The sequence below is a fragment of the Artibeus jamaicensis genome, unplaced genomic scaffold (assembly GCF_021234435.1).
Source record: "Artibeus jamaicensis isolate MK-2021 breed Jamaican fruit bat unplaced genomic scaffold, CSHL_Jam_final contig_327, whole genome shotgun sequence".
Lineage (NCBI taxonomy): Eukaryota > Metazoa > Chordata > Mammalia > Chiroptera > Phyllostomidae > Artibeus > Artibeus jamaicensis.
Window position 1 is genome coordinate 6,115,059 of NW_026521772.1, and position 21,816 is coordinate 6,136,874.

General features: G+C 47.0%; 1 protein-coding gene across 1 annotated transcript in view; it reads left to right on the top strand.

Annotated features, from left to right (window-relative positions):
* LAMC2 (laminin subunit gamma 2) overlaps positions 1 to 18,630 on the top strand; it is a 54,612-nt gene extending 35,982 nt beyond the window's left edge. Inside the window, exons 12-24 of the mRNA XM_037145669.2 lie at positions 350 to 595; positions 2,614 to 2,759; positions 3,980 to 4,136; positions 4,443 to 4,648; positions 5,719 to 5,798; positions 6,889 to 7,038; positions 8,500 to 8,644; positions 9,596 to 9,745; positions 10,511 to 10,625; positions 12,182 to 12,381; positions 13,959 to 14,117; positions 14,210 to 14,309; positions 16,630 to 18,630. Coding sequence (XP_037001564.2) covers positions 350 to 595; positions 2,614 to 2,759; positions 3,980 to 4,136; positions 4,443 to 4,648; positions 5,719 to 5,798; positions 6,889 to 7,038; positions 8,500 to 8,644; positions 9,596 to 9,745; positions 10,511 to 10,625; positions 12,182 to 12,381; positions 13,959 to 14,117; positions 14,210 to 14,309; positions 16,630 to 16,883 — 2,108 coding nt within the window. The 3' untranslated portion in view covers positions 16,884 to 18,630. The remainder of the gene's footprint in view (positions 1 to 349; positions 596 to 2,613; positions 2,760 to 3,979; positions 4,137 to 4,442; positions 4,649 to 5,718; positions 5,799 to 6,888; positions 7,039 to 8,499; positions 8,645 to 9,595; positions 9,746 to 10,510; positions 10,626 to 12,181; positions 12,382 to 13,958; positions 14,118 to 14,209; positions 14,310 to 16,629) is intronic.
* The last annotated feature ends 3,186 nt before the right edge of the window (positions 18,631 to 21,816 follow it).

The window sequence follows — 21,816 nt, forward strand, 5'->3', positions numbered from 1 at the left end:
AAAAAATGAACCAAGGCAAAGCAGGAACACTTAGTGACCTCTGAAATGCCACACCTGTCTGCTGGTCAGTCGGAAAGGAGAGCTCATTTTTCAGCAGCAGCCTTGGGCATGGTGCTCCGAACCTGCCTTTGCCCACCGTCCGTTGACTGGGAAGTCTCTGAGGGGTGCTGCTGTGTTCCAAAACCCATGACCCCCGTGGAGGGCAAGAGCTAGCCCCCCCTGCCCCAGCCCGGGGCCGGCTCCTGAGCCCATTGTTCTGCGTCTCTAGACGCCACATGTGCTTTCTGCCCCTGTGTGCAGCCTTGCTGCTGAGGGATGACTCCAAGGCTTGGCCATGTGCTCCTTCCAGGTGCCCGCTGCGAGCTCTGTGCCGATGGCTACTTTGGGGACCCCTTTGGGGAACGTGGCCCCGTGAGGCCTTGTCAGCCCTGCCAGTGTAACAACAACGTGGACCCCAGCACCTCCGGGAACTGTGACCGTCTGACAGGCAGGTGTCTCCGGTGCATCCACAACACAGCTGGAGTCTACTGCGATCAGTGCAAAGCCGGCTACTTTGGGAACCCGCTGGCTCCCAACCCAGAGGACAAGTGTCGAGGTAGGACTGTGTCCCCAAATGGGTATGGGTGTGCACCTGTAAAAAGGTACAAATCGGCAAGGCCAACAGCAGGCGGCATGGTGACAACACTGTGGTTTCTGCCACTAGTGGGCCCATGTACCACCCCAGCCGGTCCTGTGTCGAAGGCTTTAGACCAGTTTCCCCCGTAGCAGGGCTGGAAGACACGGCGGGAGGATGTGGGATGGGAAACACTGGGGAGGAGAAAGGAATAGGGTCAGGTTCACATTCCTAAGTGCAAGAGGAGATAAGATGGTGCCACACCCTCTGCCCGGTCCTCAGGCAGGTGGGCAGGGACCTGGCTGCCACACCTGTTACAGGAGAGTAATGAATGACTGGAGACTGAGCCTGAACACACCGAGGTGCGGAGGGGGTGGGCTGGAAAGGAGGCTAAGGCACCCTCTCAGGAAGTCTGTGTGATTGATGTATAGGAAGGGAACAGTCAACACGTCTCCTAAAGAGATTCGGCTTCAAAGCTGCAGCTATCGGGAGTATTCCTAATGCCGCTTCAGATCAAAGCAGGAATGTGCAGACCGGGCCTCTCGCTCAGCCTTTCTTTCAAACCTCTACACAGGTTATATTCAAGAGGCAAGTTCAATTCTAGGGAGCTGGTCTCACCCCTGGGTCACAGCAGTCTCAGACCAGGCCTGGTACCTAGAACTTAGAAGCTTGTTTATTACAGGGTTCATTCAGCGTGGCTCTGGGTACCCAGACTGGAGGACGCCCGATCCCCTGGGAGTTCTGCAGGGAGCTCAGAACCTCCGCTAACACCAGAGTTCCCACCTCTGGAAGTGCTGAGAACCTTGTACAACCGGGGGCTTCTCCCTAGGGGCACGAATCTCACCTGCCCTGACCCCAGCCTGTGGGTTGGCAGAGAGGTGTTAAAAATACCCCATGATAGGGAAAGCCCACATACCATTGGCAGTACTGAGTTCAAGTCCAGTTTTTAACATACCTATTGTATTATTCTGATTCTGCCAGTTAATTGCTCTGAGTTTCAATTTGCTTATAGGGATGAATAATGTTTAACTCCAAGTGGTTGCAAAGATAAGATAGCATAGAAAAAGTATACTGTCAACTATAGAGTTCTAGTTGTAAGAGGCTGTTAATAGGGATTTCACTGGCTTTGGACCATACATTTCTTCACCCAACTCTCTTTTGCAAACACCTACCCCGTGTGGATCTCGATACTGAGGCCATAATGATGATTAAGTCGGCTCCAGCTCCCACGGAGCTCAGATGCAAATAAGGAAGACCCAGACATGTGGCAGTTACTGGCCGTATGGTTAGGGATGTTGAGTATATGCTGAGTGTAGCATGAGCACCGAGGAGGAGGAGGCAATGCAGAGAATCCCCGTGCCTGCATTAGAAGGATGTCTCACCCCCTGTTAGATCCTCAACTCTCAGAACAGAACGTGGCACATAGGAGGTGCATAATCAATTGGACGAATTAAATAAAGGTATTGCTTTCTTACTGCATGTCCTATATGAAAGACAGCAAGGCAGGAGGAAAGGAGCATTAGCTCTTTTCAAGTTTTCATCCCAGCTGGCCATTTACTTGCTGTGTGACCTGGGATAACTTACTGCACCTCTCTGAGCTCGGATTCCTTATCTGTAAAATAGAGAGAAATGTCCCTGTCTGGCACATACAAGGCCCAGAAGAAGTGTTATCCACCTTGTGAACAAAGCCAGAGTACTTGCAGAATATCCAACAGGCTTATAGTTTAACAGGAGGGAAACTATAAACGCCACCAGAAGGGATGAGCTGTTGTAATATTTCTTCATCCACACACACGGCAAACTCGCCAGGTGATTCCTGAGACCTGACTGTATTGGAGTGGTGCTTGGAGCCATAGCCAAGAGATGGATCTAATGCAGTGTGAATCAATGATGTGCTAGGAATGCCAACTTGACCTTTTTCCCTTGTATTTTGCTATCCCTCCAATTTCTGGAATTAGCTTGATAGGAGTGCTTCCTGTTTGTCTGCCTTTTATCTCTAGCTTGCAACTGTAACCCAGCCGGCTCTGAGCCTGTGGCGTGTCGCAGTGATGGCAGCTGTGTTTGCAAGCCAGGATTTGGTGGCCTCCACTGTGAGCATGCGGCGCTAACCAGCTGTCCAGCTTGCTACGATCAAGTGAAGGGTCAGGTGCGCATGCTAACCGCCCCTTACCCTCCCGAGAGACACCTGTAAGTGTCTGTCCAGTGGCTCTATCACTGATCTAGGACCTTCTCGTCTCCTTGGGGATGGGGTAAGGGTTGCTATTCTTTCCGTTAAAAAATGACTGTGTTAAACATTCTGTATAATAGGAATATGACTTCAGATTTACGTCCTTATATCTGTCATTTTCAAAACCCTTCTTGTAGATTTTGTTTCACTTGGTGTTCGTGATAACTTAGTCCATTTGGGAGAAAAAGCATTCTGACCTCAGTTTTCACTGAGCAAACAGTCTAAAAATTTTTGCAGTTTTTTAAAAAGATTTTATCTATTTTATATTTAGAGAGAGTGGAAGGGAGGGAGAGAAACATCAATGTGTGGTCGCCTCTTGTACACCCCCTACTGGAGACCTTGCCCACAACCTAGGCATGTGCTCTGGTTTGGAATTGAACCAGCGACCCTTTGGTTCGAAGGCTCATGCCCAATCCACGGAGCTACACCAGCCAGGGCAACTTTTACAGTTTTTTAAAGCCCCCATGACCAGGTGGAACTGAGAATGCCCCCCATGTCCCCTGCCTCCAAGTTCAGTGACTTTTCTGCTGTGAAGTACTGCTTCCCAGGATTCCTTCCAAGAGATGTCCTCATGAAACAAATGAAGAAAAACATCAACATACAAAAGATATGAGGAGTCCAGAAGGTTCCAAGGCTCTCTAAACTGAAATGGCTTCCAGAAATTTCTCACTGATAGTCCAAAAAGAATGCAATGGATGCTGTTAATTATTAAATATTATCTTGCTGGAGTGAGGAGTAAGGACAGAAAGGGCCCAAATGGAACCCTAAATGTAGGACAAACTCAACCTGCTTTTAAAATGCATCTATTTACCCAGCCTTCTCTAGCACCTATTTGTTCCCGGCCCCGCTCTGAGCACTATAAAAATATTAACTCATTTACTCCAAGTAATAACTCTATGAGGTATTATGATTATCATTGGTAGTAGTGTCCTGTCTTATGGATAAAGAAAGAGACATGTCCAGGGTCACACAGCTAGTGCGTGGTGAGCCCAGAATTCAATCTCAGAGTCTAGGCTCTCGAGTCTGCACTTTGAGCTACCATGGCATGCTGGGTACTCTGGGCCTTTGGCTTTTGTCCCCTGGGCAGCTAGGATTCGCCCACAGCATCCGTTCTGACCCTCTCCCCTGTGCGGTTTCAGATGGACCAGTTTGCACAGCAGCTGCAGAGTCTGGAGGCGCTGGTCGCGAAGGCTGCGGCGGGTGGCGGAGGAGCACCCAATGCAGAGCTGGAAGGCAGGATGCAGCAGGCTGAGCAGGCCCTCCGGGACATGCTCCGAGAGGCCCAGGTGTCCGAAGGTGACGAAGGCCAACTTCCCCTCAGACAGGAGTCCTAGAAAGCATTGCCACAGTAGGGTGTAGACTCTGCCGCGGGTGTCGGTTCAGAGGTGTCTCTGCCCAACTCTTGCAGCGGGAAAAGGATTGTCTGTGACATTCTCCTGGGAAATGAGTGATGGAGCTAAAAGAGAGGTTGCGTGCATTCATTTCTTGGATTGTCACCATTTTGCTATAGGCCCATTAAAGTCACTTTTTCAGCCCCGATTATGTTTGGTCACTGTGCTGACTTCCAGAATGCTCATCCTCCCTTTCCTTGTTGGCATTCAGGTGCTATGAGGTCCCTCAATCTCCAGCTGACCAAGGCAAGGAGCCAAGAAAATAGCTACCGGAACCGCCTGGATGACCTCAAGAGGACTGTGGAAAGGGTTCGGGCCCTGGGCGGTCAGTATCAGAACCGCGTTCAGGACGCTCGCAGGCTCATCACTCAGATGCACCTGAGCCTGGAGCAGGGCGAGTCTTCCCTGCGAAACACGGTAGGTGCTGCGGGGTCAGGGTTCTGAGACCACGGCCAGGTGGGGAGACCCAGCTGTTGGCATCGCTGGCTCACCGGCTGTTTCTCGGGTCTTCTAGTCCATCTGGCAGACAGTCGGACGTCTCTCCCCCAAAACAGTCACAGCTAACTTTGTGTTCATTAGCTGTCTGCAGTTTCCCGTTCGACTGCCTTATGTTATGCTCCCTAATTCCTTTCTTGCTAACCATACCCTCCACGTCTTGCTGCTGCCTCTTCTCCCTTTTTTCTGCGTCTCTTCTAGCTCGTTAGCTCCCGGAGGGCAGGATGTAACTGTGTTCATACATACATCCAGGCCCGTAGCACAGTGTGCGGCTGTGATGTTTGCCACACGAATGAATGAATAACAGAAGCACAAATGGAAAGAAAAGGGAGGAAGGCAGGGAGGGAAGGAAGAAGGAACGGACCCAATGAAGACACGGTTCTGAAAATGGGAACTAAACATCATTGCCCTTGCGATCGATTATCTGGATGATGTAGTTCGCAGTGCAGTAGGAGGGAGACAGTGGAATGAGCCCTCTTGTTTCAGAGTAAAGAAGGCAGAGGTGACAGTCACGTTAGTGGGTGCGTGGGAGGTGACTGAAGGAAATTAGAAGATAATCAGATATTACGCTGAGGAAGTGAAGGATTTAAAAAATAATGTGTATCCAATAAAAATAGTATGGATCAATTTTCTTTTTGTTATAAAAATAATGTTTAGTGTAGAAAATTTAGAAAATAAGAATCCCCTTGTGATCCCACTACTAAGAAATAACCATTAAAACTACATGTATGTTTCACCGGTTTTTAAATACGTATGATAATATAAACCTGTGCATATTTCTGATGCATCTGTACCCACATCCAGACATTTGTTGAACACGGATTTCCACTTTCTTCTTGTCTAGCCTTTTTAAAAATTGTAATGACCGTGATGACTTGGGACTCCATGTTTCAGGGTATAGAACGCCACAGAGTTCTGATGGGGCAGGTGCGGACCCTGCTTAGCCTCCATGGCCAAGTGTGAAGCCCTACCCAATTTTCCTTTTTTCACAGAACATCCTTCCTTCAGACCACTACGTGGGCCCAAATAGCTTTCAAAGCCTGGCTCAGGAGGCCATGAGATTGGCAAACAGGTGAGCATTTTGGAGGGGGGTGCCCCTGCTTTGGACCATCTCCGAAGGGCTGGACTTGAACAACACTGCATGGTGCTCATGCCTGAAGCATCATTACCTCCAGGTGCCTTTGCAGCCCCCCCCCATCTTGAAGCCATTTTTTAACCACCTGCCATTTTAGCACACGTAGGTGGCCACTGGACATGGTCATTTGGCTGAAGTTGGAGATCAGGGTGTTTCTTGCCCAGATTTTTCTATGATTCACGACAGGGCTTTGGTGGATGTCAGATGTGCTTCCTCGCACCCGCCCCATGAAATGACTCAGCCCTTGGAAAAGAACATTCTGCAGCTTTGAGGGACTCCCAGGCTCCCACCCCGAGCCTGGGAACAAGTAGCAACAAGTCTTTGCTGGCCTGTGAGGGCTCTGTCTGCGGAGGGGTGACCTCCTCCTGCAAACCAGCCCTGCTCTCCCCTGGGACAACAGGCAGCTCCTCAGTCCTCGCCTGACTCTAAGTTACCATGTGGAAGAGGTCTGCTCAGAGCCCAGTGCCCAGCAGGGATGCACGCTCTGTTGATCCCAAGTGGAATTCAGTCTGCAGAGGGGCTGGCTTGTGTTTTGTAGTACTGGCTGCCTCCTGAGTTTGTTTTTATCACTTTCTAGAACCAGGACAAGTGCACGTGGGGGGCTTTTATTGACAGGCTGTGTCCCTCCTAGGGGTGACCCAGTTTCAAGTTGTAGCAAAAGCAAGTAGGGAATTGGATGAAATAAGATCTAGAGGTTTTTTTCCCCCTTTCTTTCCCGAAGAAAACAGCTTACACACGCCATGTTCCATCATCCTGATCCCACTCTCCGCCACCTCCACTCCCCACCCCAGGCCTCTCCTGACTGTGCCATGAGTGGGAGAGATTACCAAAAAGTCTATGACGGGGGGCTGCTCCTGTAGAGCCCCTTCAGCCTCTCCACAGTGCCTCTGATTCCACCTAACGGGGCCACTTCTCTGTGTCTGTTCTGGCCAAACCAGTTCCCTTGTTTCCTTCTCTGCATTTACATACAGGCCTTAAGGAAGCTCTTGCTAGGAAAACTCCAATTCTTTCTTTTTAATTCTTTCAGCCACGAGGAGTCAGCCAATAACATGGAGCGACTGGCAGGGGAAACGCAAGATTATTCCAAACAAGCTCTCTCACTGGTGCACAAGGCGCTTCAGGAGGGAGGCGGCGGCGGCAGCCTGGACGGGGCCGTGGTGCCAGGGCTCAGGCGAAAGTACGTCTCTGCAAGTCCTCACAGGGACCAATGTCATCTGCATCTTCCTGGGGCATAATGCAAACCATGTGTCTTTATAAAACGTGAATAGTAAGAGAGACAAGAGAATGAGAGTATTATTTGGGGGCAAACCAGGTGCCCTGCAGGCTGGAAGGAAAAACGGTTGGCTGATCCAAGTTAAATTTGTGTTTTGACTGAGAGATTACGTGCTTGGAGATAGGTCACCCTCTGTGGTGTTTGAAGGTTGTGAGTAAATCCATCTGGTGGCATGGAGGATATAAAACGAATATACTGATATTGTCAAGAATTGAGAAACTTAGGCTGAATTTTCCTGATCCAACCTGTATTTGTTTTAAGGCTTATGTTTCAATGGTAGAGATAAACACATGTCTGACATAAAACTTAATTCCAACTACATAATTTTAAGACAACAGGATGGATTTTTCACCTTTTTATGTTTTTTAATTTTTATTTTTTATTTAAAGTTGTTTAATTATTGCTCAAGTACAGTTTTCTTTTACTCCCATCCCAGCCCCCCCCCCCCCAGTGCTCCCCACCTCCCTCCCATTCCCTCCCTCCCCATCTTAGTTTTTGTCCATGTGTCCTTTATACTTGTTGCTGCAAACCTTTCTCCTTTCTCCCTGAAATTCCCTCCCCTCTCCCCTCTGGTCCCTGTCAGCCTGTTCTGTATTTCAGTGTCTTTGGTCATATTTTGCTTGCTTGTTTGTTTTGTTGTTTAGCTTCCTGTTAAAGGTGAGATCATATTGTGTTGGTCTTTCACCGCCTGGCTTATTTCACTCAGCATAATGCTTTCCAGTTCCATCCATGAGGTTGCAAAGGGTAGTAGCTCCTTTCTTTTTGCTGCATAGAATTCCATTGTGTATATGTACCACAGTTTTTTGATCCATTCATTTACTGATGGGCACCTAGGTTGCTTCCAACTCTTGGCTATTGTAAATTGTGCTGCTATGAACATTGGGGTGCATAGGTTCTTTTGGATTGGTGTTTCGGGGTTCTTAGGATATACTCCTAACAGTGGAATTGCTAGGTCAAAAGGCATATTCATTTTTAGTTTTCTTAGAAAATTCCATACTGTTTTCCATAGTGGTTGTACCAGTCTGCCATCCCACCAACAGTGAACGAGGGTCCCCTTTTCCCCACTACCTCTCCAAGGATTTCTTTCACCTTTAAAAGTAGAGTGGTCCTGGCTGGTGTAGTTCAGTGGACTGAGCACCAGCCTGTGAACCAAAGGGTCACTGGTTTGATTCCCAGTCAGGCACATGCCTGGGTTGCAGGCCAGGTCCCCAGTTGGGGGTGCACAAGAGGCAACCACACATTGATGTTTCTTTCCCTCTCTTTCTCCTTTCCCCTCTGTCTAAAAATAAGTAAATAGATAAAGTCTTTAAAAAAATAAACAAAAAGAAGGAATTCTCACAAAGGGCTCTGTTTCCCCCTCTGTAGACTGGAGAAAACCAAGTCTCTGGCCCAGCAGTTGTCCAGTGAGGCAGCTCGCGCAGACATTGAAGCGGAGAAGTCTTACCAGCACAGCCTCCGCCTTCTCAGTTCCGCGTCTCAGCTTCAGGGAGTCAGTGACCAGTCCTTGCAGGTAGGAACATCTCACCTGTGTGCTGAAGTACAGAAGAAGAGCCATAACGCTTTCTCCTTGGGGGCTCCATATTGTCCAGTCATTCAGTTTTGTTTCCATGTTGACCTTTCTTGCTTCCATTGGGAAGAGTATGTATCCTTCTCATTGTCCGTTTCCACGTTCTTTAACCCCAGTCTTGGTCTTTGAAAAGGCCTTGGCTCACATCCTGAATCAATTAATGGATAAAAGTTTTATATCTCTTCCCGACTTCTGAGGACGGCTGGAACCTGTGGGGAATTTTTATGGATAAAATTTGATATTTTCATTTGGGTAAAATCTATAGTACCTCTCCATAGGGCCACTCAGAAGACTTGTGTTCTTCTCAGAAGGGTTGCATTATTTCTGTCCTCAATTCCAAACTTAGGTTAAGAAGATTAAGCTTTGCACCTACCACAAAAAGCAGTCACAGGGGTTTCCACAAAAATGTTCCCAAGTGTATATAATTAAAACATAAAAAAATAACAGTAAAAACAGACACCAAACCTGTTTGAGGATGGTGGTATGGGAAGGAAAGAGGGAGAAAATTCAGCAGTAAAAACTTGCAGTTATAAAATAAGTCATGGAACATAACACACAAACCTAGGGAATGTAGCCAGGATACCATCATAACGGTCTACAGTGGCAGATGACTGCTAGACTTATGGTGATCACTTCATCAGGTTGAATCATCGTGTTGTATACCTGATGCTAGTGTAATATTATGTGTCAACTGTATCAACTGTAATTAAACCTAATTAAGAAAAAGAAAAGAAAGCCTGTTTGATGCCTGAGGGATCGGCTTTAGGCATAGAGCCTGTTAGACTTCAGGCAACATATTGTTCTTGTTTTCAAACAAGGATGGCAGGTCCCAAGAAGACTGGCGTAGTAACTGATGAGCAGAAAGTTGACTCACTCATCTCTTTGGGCTCACAGGTCGAAGCAAAGAGGATCAGACAAAAAGCCGATTCTCTCTCCAGCCTGGTGACGAAGCACATGGATGGATTCAAGCGTATGCAAAGCAACCTGGGAAACTGGGAAGAAGAAACCCGACAGCTCTTACAGAAAGGAAAGAATGAGAGACAGGTATCTTTTTAATTCATTCATCCAACAAAATGTATTTTTTAAGTATATTTTATTTATTTATTTTTAGAGGGGAAGGGAAGGAGAGAAGGAGAGAAACATCAATGTGTGGTTGCCTCTCGTGAGTCCCCTGCTGGGAACTGGCCTGCAACCCAGGCATGTGCCCTGACTGGGAATCAGACCGCGATACTCTGGTTTGCAGGCCCGCGCTCAATCCACTGAGCTACATCAACCAGGGCTCAACAAAATGTATTAAATGCCTACCACGAGAGTACCTATGGAGAAAGACACATTGGAAACTCTCTAATAGGCCATGGTACCGTTGCATATAGCAGAAGTGACAGAGATCCAAAGAGATTGATGTACTTAGTTCAGCTCCACCCTCTGAATCAGCCCTCAGATCTAGGAGTAGGACTCAGGCCTCCTGGGTCCAACTGTGGTCCAGCTCTGTCTGCTAGCTTGGCTTCGGGAGGTATCTAGAGTTTAAAATTATGATTTGCAAAACTGTTCTTATATCTGATAGTAGACTAGAGTCCAAGAGTGTTCTCTGTAGAACTCAAAAGGTGGTCCTTTTGAGTTGCTGGGGTATGGAGTTTGCTCTGTCCCAGATTGTGGATGGCTTTGCTACAGCACCCCTCGACTCTTAGGTGAATCACAGTGCTCTGTAGTCACAAAGAGAAACGTGTCAGGAAGATTTCGCTGGCAGGACTGCACTTGCCAGGTGTATGTTAAATTTGCACTAATCTTGTTCTATCTGTCTATTTACAGAACTCAGCTCAGCTACTTTCTCGTGCCAACTTTGCTAAAAGAAGAGCCCAAGAAGCACTAAGTATGGGCAATGCCACTTTTTATGAAGTTGAGAACATCTTAAAGAACCTCAGAGGTGAGTAATTCATGATTCAGTTCCCTTGAGCACTTGGAAGGTGTAACCATGAATTTGGTCTAGATGGAATCCTCATATATCTCTCTAAGTGACAGGTATGTTGGCAGTATTAATAGATGCTTAGTAAATAACCTTCTAAAGGAAAAGATTTCATTAGCATTTGATGCAGTGGGAAAAATTGAACTGGGTGTCAGAAGGCTTGAGTTCCGATCCCTGCTGGACCTCATGAGCAGGCTGAGCTGGCTGTGTGACCATGGGCAAGTCACAAAGCCTTTTCAGAACTCAACTTTCTCTTTAAAGGAAGAAGGTTAAGCTAAGGGAACTCTAAGGTCCCTCACAGATCCAACATCCCACTACCATACAGGTTTTTTTTTTTTTTTTGCTTTTTTTTCTTTCTTGTTTTTTTTAACTTTTTTTTTCACTTCCTTCCTTCCTTCCTTCCTTCCTTCCTTCCTTCCTTCCTTCCTTCCTTCCTTCCTTCCTTCCTTCCTTCCTTCCTTTCTCCCTTCCTTCCTTCCTTTCTTTGTCCCTTCCTTCCTTTTCTCTCCTTCCTTCCTTCCTTCCTTCCTTCCTTCCTTCCTTCCTTCCTTCCTTCCTTCCTTCCTTCCTCCCTCCCTCCCTCCTTCCTTCCTTCCTTCCTTCCTTCCTTCCTTCCTTCCTTCCTTCCTTCCTTCCTTCCTTCCTTCCCTCCCTCCTTCCTTCCTTCCTTCCTTTTTCTCTCTTTTATTCTCTGCCCTTCTCTTTTCTTTCTTTCTCCTGGTTGGTTCCAATATAGATTGCTTTGTGGTAATGATGGGACAAACTTTGTCACAGCATACAGGTCCCAGGAAATTTGGGTTTGTACCTTAGAGCTTTGCTTAAAGCTTCAGGCTTCTTCACTAGAAAACAACAACAAAAATTTCTAAAGTCCTGGGATTTTTTTTTTCACAGAAAACACCTGTCTACCTATTCTATCCAACCCTCAACTGTTGGCATTGGCAGCTTAAAGGCTCCGACTTGTGACTTTGGGCTTCAAAGACCCCTATCCCACAGTGCATATCCAGTCCCAGGGATTTCCCCACTTGGCTTTCTCCTGCCCCCCTAGTCCATCACCAGTGAATATCACGTCACCCCTGTAGCCTCCTCCTTTGATTGTAATGTGTAGAGTACGGCCCAACACTGCCATCCTCGGGAGCATTTTCTCAATGTGTTGAGATTTTGCTTCCCCACAACTGTCCTCAGTTTGGCTCAAAGAAACTCCTCAATATGCTTTAAAAAAAATTCCACCTGCTTCTAATTTACTTTGGGGGTCTTACGAGTCTCGCAGTGATGGGGGCCCAGGGCAGGCTGATTGTCAGTTCCTCTAAGCACAGGGTAAATTATGATCCTTTCAAGGCCTCCTTTAAGATGTTTTCTCTTAGATAAGAAAGAGTAATAGCCACACTCCCCTCTCCTTGTTCCCAGGCTGTAATATCACTCTTTCTAGAATTTTTCTGAAAAACTTCAGCCACTTTCCTCTTCCTTCATAAGTTATTGTATAAGTTTGTTCTCATCTTTGTGGCCATATTTCCTTTCAGAGTTTGACATGCAGGTTGGAGACAGAAAAGCAGAAGCCGAAGAGGCCATGAAGAGACTGTCCTACATCAGCCAGAAGGTTGCAGATGCCAGTGACAAGACCACGCAAGCAGAAGAAGCCCTGGGTGGTGCAGCTGCTGATGCCCAGGGGGCAAAGAATGCGGCCAGGGAGGCCCTGGAGATCACCAGCAAAATAGAACAGGTAAGGAGCCATGGAGAGGCAGGTTGGCATGAGCGGTGCCCAACACCAGGGTAGCGTGGAATAGGAAGGGGAATTCTGAAGCATTCATGGGCTCTTTTGACCTGGAAGGCTTCAAGTCCTGTTGTGACCTCTGATGGCCCTAGATCCACTTGGGCATGCCTCTTGTTGCTTGACTCACAGCCCATCATTGGCTGAGTGCAGGAACTTCCTAATTCTCAGCTCCCTTTTGGACAGCCCCGTGAGCAGAACCACCCGAGATTGTTTTTATACAGACTACTTTGTTAGCTTCCTAGAGCTGCTGTAACAAAGCACTACAATCGGGAGGGCCTACAGCAATAGAAGTTGATGATCCCACAAGCACTGGAGGCTAGAAGTCTGAAATCAAAACACCATCAGAACTGTGCTACCTCTGAGGTGCTGGGGGGAAACGTTCCTAGCTTCTGGGTGTGGTTGGCCATCCTTAGTGTTCTTTGGCTCATACCAGCATCCCTCCAATTGCTGCCACTGTCATCACCTGGGGCTCTTCTCCCTGGCTGTCTCTGACTCTTCTTATAAGGACTCCAGTCATATTGGATAAGGGGCCCCATTCTACTCCAGTGTTGGGGATCAGGACTTCAATATTTTGGGGGGTCAGGACACAATTCAACCCATAACAGTGATCATCAATGTTTTCACTCGAGATCATGAAACACTGGAGTTGTAGGTCCCTTGTGTCTATGTTCTATGTCTAAGCTCTACTAACTCATTTTTCTTTTTTCTTCCACTCTGGGCCAGGCTCTGCTTGGTGCCAGGAATGGGGAGATGAGAAAGGCTCAGTCCTTCTCTTCCAGGAACATTCGGTAATAGGGTCACAGCAGATCAGTGACACAACCCATATGTTAGATGCTCCTTCAGGGGAGCATCTCTCTGGGAGAGAGCTTCGTGGTTCTATTTAAGCATGACTTCTACCAAGCCCATCAGCTCCACTCCAGAAAGCACAGAGAGTACTCTTGATATCTGCACTGGCCTGTCTCTTGGACCTCTCATTAACTTGCAAAAAAAACTCTACCTTTAAGTCCTCTGAGGGTAGAGCCTCATCTCATGGGCCTCTATATGGCTTCTAACACAGGGATGTGTGCAATTTGGTGCTTAAAAATAGCTATTGATATTAATAAAAACAAAACTCAAAGCTGTAGCCCATTGATTCTCTGCACCCGATGCTCAACTGTCTCAGGGAATAAAGTCATTCAAAAGACTGCAGCAGTAAAGAAACGTGACAGAGAATTAGATGAGTTTCTCTCCCTTTGGGTTTTCCCAACCGGCTCCTATTTTATTCACCCTTTGGTGAGTGTTGGCCCAAGAAGGAAGCAGTGTCTCAGTGCCAACCTTCCTTGTCCCCAGAGATATACCCCCAAATTAACTTGTTGGAGGCAGAGCTTGGGAAAGGGTGTGTCCCCAAGCCTGAGCCTCTGCTTGTTCATGTTGCTGACTCCATCAGGGCCTGGCTGCAGCTGTATTTTTCCTGCAGTTGCCTTTGGAATGTTTTCGTGCCTCACTCCTCTCTTTCCTTCCGTCCCTGGCTCCTTTCCTTCTCCCAGGAGATAGGGAGTCTGAACTTGGAAGCCAATGTGACAGCAGATGGAGCCTTGGATGTGGAGAAGGGACTGGCCACTCTGAAGAGTGAGATGAGGGAAGTGGAAGGAGAGCTGGCCAGAAAGGAGCAGGCGTTCGACGTGGATGGGGACATGGTACAGAGGGTGAGCTCCCACAGCTTTGCACAAGAGATCCCTCTAAACGTGCCCACGTAGGAGATGCCCTTTCAAGACACGTCTGTATGTATTTTTCTCAGGTAATTTCAGAAGCTCAAAGAGTTGATAACAGAGCCAAGAATGCTGGAGTTACGATCCAAGACACACTCAACACCTTGGACAGCATCCTACACCTAATAGGTATGTGGAGTGCCCACCAGCATCCGGCCCGACGGTCGAGGCCTTGTCCTAGAAACTGAACCAGGCCTAGTCCTGGTGAATGGGAGTCTCAACTTTCCTTGACAGTATCAGGACGTTTGCTTCCTTTCCAGGCCCTGATACTTTAGGCAAGTTACTTTACATTTCCTGCACTATTAGCCTATCTCCAAGGTGGGTAATTATGCCCCGCAGATCATAGAGTAAATTGTAGAGGCAGGGTTTGAACTTCACAGCGAAAGAGAAGACTGGGCAGCTTAACAGTCCTGCTAAGGATTCTGGCCTTGATCCTGAGGAGCTAGTGGGCAGCTTTAAGCAGGGGAATAACATCATCACTGTCTGTTTCAGACAGGTCCCCGGGGAACTGTGTAGAGGAGAGCTTAAAGGTGGGTTAGACAAAAGGCAGGGTGGGACTGTTTTTAGGAGGTTGTTGAAGGAACTGGGGAAAGATGATGGAGTTGTCTCTGAAGCAGTAGTAGTGACAAGGGACAAGACTCACTTGCTGATTTGCTCAGTGTCCCTCCCCAAACCATGGTAAAACCTGCATGCAGCCTGTTGTGGAGACTGGAGCTGCCTGCAGATAATGGAAGGTGGGAGGTCCATGCAATAGTGCAGAGTTTTAGGATAAAATAGATAGCACAGCGTGGCAACAGCTGAGCTTTCTCCGCAGGATCCCTCTGGAAGAAACCCGATGTGAATTAGAATTTTAGACTTAGGCAGAATGGGCGTCGGGCCCTCAATTGGCCTGTTTGATCAAGCCTGGACTACGGCAGGCAAGGAACTAAGTATTTGGTCCTCAATCCCAGCCAAATTCAGGAAGATGCTTGGTTCTCCTGCTTCAGTTCAAAAGAACAACTTCAAACCCCGCTTTTTCTGCGGAGTATCACCCACCACCCTGAGAGATTGGTGCCGCCTGTGTTACGCTAGCGGGTCTGCTTCATGCCCAGTGAGCCCTGAAATGTAAAACACCCTCTAAGGGTAAACCACACGATCCAGCTGGGATTTTAGCAGCTTTGTTTAGTGTTCTGAAAACAGCATTGAAACCAAGAGGGCCTTTAAAGAGGCAATGAAAGCACGGAGGGAAGGGTAGAGGCGCGCTATTAAACTTGAACTGTGTGCCAGGCCTGCGGCTGGGTGTTGTTATGGTATAATATCATTCTAGTCTTCCTAAGGTCCTATGAGGTGGGTTTTATTGTTTTTATTATTTTATTTCACCCATGTACAAACTGAGGCGCCAAGATGTTCGTACTGTCCTTCAGGTCCCATGGTCACTTGCAGAGGCAGCGTTCAAGCCGCGGTCTCTTTGTCTCTGAAGCTCCTGCTGTTCTGGAGCCACTCACGCTGTCCCCCACCCCTGCCATGGACACAGTTATTTTGTCCCCACGCTGCCTTAATTCTCCCTTCATGCCGTAGGTCCCTAGATTCGTGCATTCTCTCTGGCTCCCAGGTGGAAGATTGAACCATTTTTGTCACAGTGGAGATTCTGCTCTATTGGGTCTCTCCAGCCTTGGGAAAATGGCATTTTAATTGCTCTAAATATAATAAATTCATGCCCTCAAATGCTGTCATTCAGCTTAGATAGGTGAGGTCATCTAACCCTGACTTTGAATTAACCCAGGGCTGCTCAAACATTCAAAGCTGATGAGTCTGGCCAGGTGCTTTTCTTGCTGATAATCAGTTTCAGATGGCTTATGGCAGGGGTGTCAAACTCATTTTCACCGGGGGCCACATTGGCCTTCAGGTTGCCTTCAAAGGGCCAAAATAATTTCAGGACTGTGTATATGTAACTACTTCTTAACTGTTAAGGAGTTAAAATTACATTCGGCCCTTTGAAGGCAACCCCGAGGCTGATGCGGCCTCCGGTGAAACTGAGTTTGACACCCCTGGCTTATGGGTAAAACATACCTGAGCAAATATCACTACATTTCATTTTGGAAATAAGCCAGTCTCTAGCTAGATTCCCACTGTTTCAGGCTAGAATGAAATCTTGCATCATTTCCTAACAGCTGTAATCCATCCTCCGAAGAGCAAAGCATATCGTGGCCTCCACAGAGCCTGAAGCCCAGCCAGTTCCTAAAGGTTCTCCAGTGGGAAACAGCGAGATATTGCCTAAGGGTGGCTCCGCAAGCTTAATCTGGGGTTGGTTCTGATCCTAGGGTGAGCTCAGCCTTTTAAAAATGCCTGGCATGTTATTTGCTCCAGGCAGGTGAAAGAGGAGTTAGTTAAGGGTATAGAGAGCCCATGTACGTGTAAGGAAATCTAAGCACAGCACTTCTGTGAACTCCTTCCTCCTTCTCCCCAACAGACCAGCCCGGCAGTGTGAACGAAGAGGGGCTGATTTTATTGGAGCAGAAACTCTCCAGAGCCAAGACTCAGATCAACAGCCAGCTGCGGCCCTTGATGTCAGAGCTGGAAGACAGGGTGCGTCGACAGCGGGGCCACCTCCATGTGCTGGAGACCAGCATAGACGGGATTCTGGCTGATGTAAAAAACTTGGAGAACATTAGGGACAACCTGCCCCCAGGCTGCTACAACACTCAGGCTCTTGAGCAACACTGAGGCTGCCGTACAGATTTCTCAACTCTGGTTCTTGGGGTACAGACCCCGTGGCTCAAGAGCTCTCTCATGTGGGTGGGGTGGGATGTGGACATTTGAACATGTTGTGTAGGCATGCTCAGGTCAACTGAAACTGATCCCACCCCCAAGACCCTGGCCAGACAGATGTCTCATTGCTTCACTGTGATGCTATTTGCTTCTTGATGCTGGGCAACGAGGCAAATAACATTGAGTAGGAGGCCGATCAAGGGCCTGGACCCCAAGGGATAGACTGGATGGAAGGACAAAGTCTCCGGGCAGATGGTTGCCACAGGAGAGTCATAAACCGAGTCCTGGAGTATGGACACGTGCTGCTGGGTGATGGTCAGCTCATTCTTTGAGTAATGTGACCAAAGGAAAATGTTTTAACTTCGTTCATGCATAAAATTCTTCCTCCTGTCAGCACGGAGAGTGAAGTCAAGTCCTCCCATGGCCAGTAAAATACTATTGACACACAATGTCCAGTGTTCCTGTTAGTCAGCGTACCTTCCACTTACCACCCAGTCCGTAAACATGTGCTCCCTTTAAGTGGGAAGGAGTTGGCAGTGATGGAGTGAGGAGCTGCATGGCCCATTGGTGCAACAGTGCCCGCCGGTGCCCTGCTGCCTCCGAGTTCTTCAGGACCCCAGAGGGACGTCCTGCCTCTGATGATTCCACGGCATCATCCCTTCAGCATTCTCTCCTGGCCAAGCAACCACTGGGAAGTCACTTTTGGGGTTCAAAGTGGTAGAAAATGTAGCTTGGGCAATGAAAGAGTTACAGTATTGTCTAGAAGATTTATTAGCCCAAATTCAGTCCTGCTTTTCAAACACTAAAAACTATTCTCCACTATGTGTTTTATCTCATTCTCTCTCTCACCCAATGGAAGAGAATGTCCCTGCTCTGACTGGAGCTGGGTAGAATCTCACCGTCCCATTCCTCCTCCCATCCATTCATCCATCCGTCCTTACATGTATTTATTAAGTACCCCCCGTGTGACAGGGGTTGGGGGACAGTGATGACATAGGCTCTGCCCTCATAGAGTTGATCGTCCAGTGAGGAAGACACACGTTAAAAAATTACATCTTCACTTACAATTCCTGGTCATCACACGTGGTGTTTATTGCAAACCCGCTGGTCTGCAACCTCTGTTCTCAACAGAACATATGTTGCAAGACACTCCCATGAGTGCACTTGGATTTTGGCAAAGCTGAGACAGCTTCTGGGTTGTGCACACGTCTTTGCATTCCAGCGGTCACTCTGCCCCTTTCCACAACCTATTGCAACAGACTGTTGAGTCACGGCGAGGCCAGTGGGGATTGCTGGGAAGGCCAGAGGCACCTCCCCTCCCCCCAACCCCCGCTAGGAAGGCTGGCATTCTGCCTCACCCGTGTACGTCCTCAGCTTTTCGTGGCCATGTTTTAAGTAAAGAATAATTCCTAGATGCCTGTGGTTCGTTTCTAATTTGTTAAACTTGAAGCCTGAGGTGGAGGTTCCAGAACAGTGGGAACAAAAATGCCACAGAAAGAGCAGGGAGTCCTAGAGTTAGCATTTTTAATCCTTTTGCTGAGCAACTCGTCTGGCCCTCGGCAACCCCGGGAGAACTTCGTGAGATGTGACTGGTGCTGTCTCCTAGGCATGAAGGAGGATTTATTTCCGGAACGCCCTGAGCAAGGTGGCGGTTATAATGAATATTGTTGTCTTTTTAATCAGCTATAAAATAAAAGTAAAAAATCAGTAGCTTGTGGTACATTGTCCGTGCTTTCTAGTACATAGACATACAATAAATTCAGATCCTGAATTGGCCATCTACCCATGTGGCTGAGGAAAGGATTCTGCCCTCTCCACACTGACCCTCCCCACCTGCCAAATACCGACAGGTCTGATCTCTTGCCTTTACCTTCTGTGGAAGTGAACTTACCATCCGGTCTTGACAGACTTGATCACATGTCCTACAGATCTCTTCCTTTAATTAACTAGTGCCTAGAAAATGTAGATGTATTCATTCAGTTCACACCGACCTGAAAATGTGCATAACTCAAACACAGGAGATGTTTTTTCTTGCTCCCGTGATGTGCCGAATGGGGAGCAGGTCCATGTGGTCCCTGCAGAGCCCCTGCCATTTATAACCCGTGACTTTCAGGGTTACCCTGGGAACTGTCTCCATTCCAGTGGGTGGCAGGGGAAGAAGATGTGGGAGAGAGACACGAGGAAGGTTTTCATGGGCTGGGCTTGCCTTCCATGGTCTAGACCACATCTAACTTGCACGGGGCCTGGGGAATACGGTCATTTGCAGGAAGCCACTTCTCGGTGACAATTCTGCATGAGGAAAGGGGAGAATGCAGCACTAGTGATTGGCTGTCTGTCCCTGCTGAATGTACGGTGATGCAGCGCGTGCACGAGGGAGCTTCGCTGGTTCATTACCAAGGTGCATGCAACCCTAAACGAACCTCAATGGGGTAGATTGCTAAGAAAGTCATAAGAATGTCTCCCTTGGGGAGAGATGACAATAGAAGAGTGACTCATGGGACTCCTTTGGTTTAGAAATGATTCCTTCATCTCTGAGGTTCTCAGAAGTTGTCCCCGAGGACAGAGAAAGGGCATGTGACTCATAGATAGCCTACCCAGGAGACTTAGTCTCTGTTGCCAGTCTTGAACCGAACCTGCCACATAAAGGGAGCCTTTCTTCCAGTTTGTCATCAGTATTTATACTCTGTAATAAAAACTTTGTCATAGCTCTCTTCTGAGAGTTTTCTGACCAACTGTGCCGAGGGTAGGTGATTACGGACATCATCCTCTGCTTTGACTCATGGGGATTTCTGTGGGAAGACGGGGGTAGAAATGAAACTGTCCATAGACTAGGACCTCTTAGCAGATGTATTTTTTCATCTTATTCCAGAATGTGTTTTCCTTTCAGTGTTTTTGTGAGGTCAGAGGCAAGGGTAAGAAAATACTTGGTAATGTCCAATGTTTGGAACAAGTCTCAAGGACCAGGAATATGTTTATTGTATCTTCTTTTAACATTTGCATGGTTGTGGAATGTTTTGGCTTCTTGCTGTGGCCCAGTTTTCCCTCCTGGAAAGCAGAAATTAGATGCCTTCCTCTGTTTGTGTTATACTATGGCCTACATGAAACATCCTAGAAAATTCCAAGATGTACTTATGGGTCATAAAGCGAGAAATGTGTAGGTATGTAAATGTTCATTCACATTTAGAACATATATTCGATAAGCTCACAAAAGTTAGCATAGTAAAACAGTGTTTATACCTTATTTTAAACAAGTTCTCATCATTATATACTTTCAGGACAGAGGAACAAGTGTTCAGCATTGTGCCAGAATAGTGAACATAAATACAAGGAACCAATTTACGAGGCCTATTGAGTCTCCTGGGCCAACAAACCCACACAGGCACACACAAAGCCCACTAATCCCAATTTTCAACAACAGCAAAAACACTTCGTACTGAAATGATTTATAAAAAAGACCCCACAACTAATCCGACAAACAAGTAGCTAAGCCTTAGATGAGCTGGACTCCCAGGAAATCGCTATTTCGTCTTCTGAATCACACCTGATATGAACTAGTGACAGTCACCATTTAGACCTAAACCAATACATCGTGTACGTCACAACTAAAAATGACAAAAAGAAAGCTAAGAGTTACAGCAGGATTGAACAATGAAAGAATTTTTTTGCTTTTTTTTACCTTGCCAAAATGATGTACAAGTTTCATCATCAGTCTTACTTAAGATCTTTAATGCCAAAAGAAGTTATTCAGGTTTTTAATTTTCAGAAATATATTTTTATGTTGTAAAGACCTAATTTCATTAAGGAGCTGAAGCTAACCAATACCAGACTATGCAGATTAGGTAGCATCTAAGATTTGATACTTTTAAACAGAAAATTTAGGCACAATTCACAAAACTGGGAATGATTCTTCCGTGCTCATGGTCCTTGGGTGTGTTGCATACACTTTTGTACACACGCATACATGTCATTGGCTAAACCAGGCAGAAACTCTCCTGCTGTAAGAACTGTTTACAACTGTTGCCTCCGGTCTCATAGCCCTATGAAGAAAAAAAGTTTAATTCCACAACCCACAGAGAAGATTCTAGACCAGGACACAAGGCTCTGGTAGCATTGTATAATTTATTAACATAATTGTAACCTATTGCTGATAAAACTTCATCTGACTAGTCTAAGCAACAAAATTTTACTCAAAATATTTCACCGTGAAATGGCGTCACAACTCGAATGTAATTTTTATTTCATGAATTGGTTTCTGGAAAGCAAATCTTACTATGAAAATGGCAGCTTGAGTGACCAAAAAGTGATTAAAAAAAAAAAAGCTTCCCCCTCCCCACGCCAATCCTTGAGACTGCCCGGATCAGGCTGAGTTCCGGACCCTGTGACTGTGAGAGAGGAGCGGGGCTCAGCCCTGATCGGAACAGGTTAACAGGACACTCCAGACTTACATGACAAAGAAACCAGGGGGGGGAGCCGAGTTTACCGAGCAGCTCTAGGAAGGTGCAGACTGGGCGAATTCGACAGAGCATCTTCACCATCGTTTCTGCAACACTATTCAAGTGTCCTAATTGGATGAGCTATAAACTGGTCCCCGTTTCCATCCCTTCCACCTCCTCTATGGGCCGTCCTGCAGTGGTCGTGGGAGAGATCCGGAGCTTTTCCTATTCCACTGATTGACGTTTGCATCACTCTTTTTGTGAATGAAACATAACATGCTTCTTAGTCCCCTAAAGGGTGTGAGTGCGAGTGTGTGTGTGTGTGTGTGAGTGTGTGTGGTTTGGATGAATAGATTGGGGCTGTTAAAATACACGTTGTTTTTCCCTGTAATTCCCTGCCTTTTGCTATAGATTGATTATTGATATTGATGATTGAGTCTCACTTTCTACTTAAG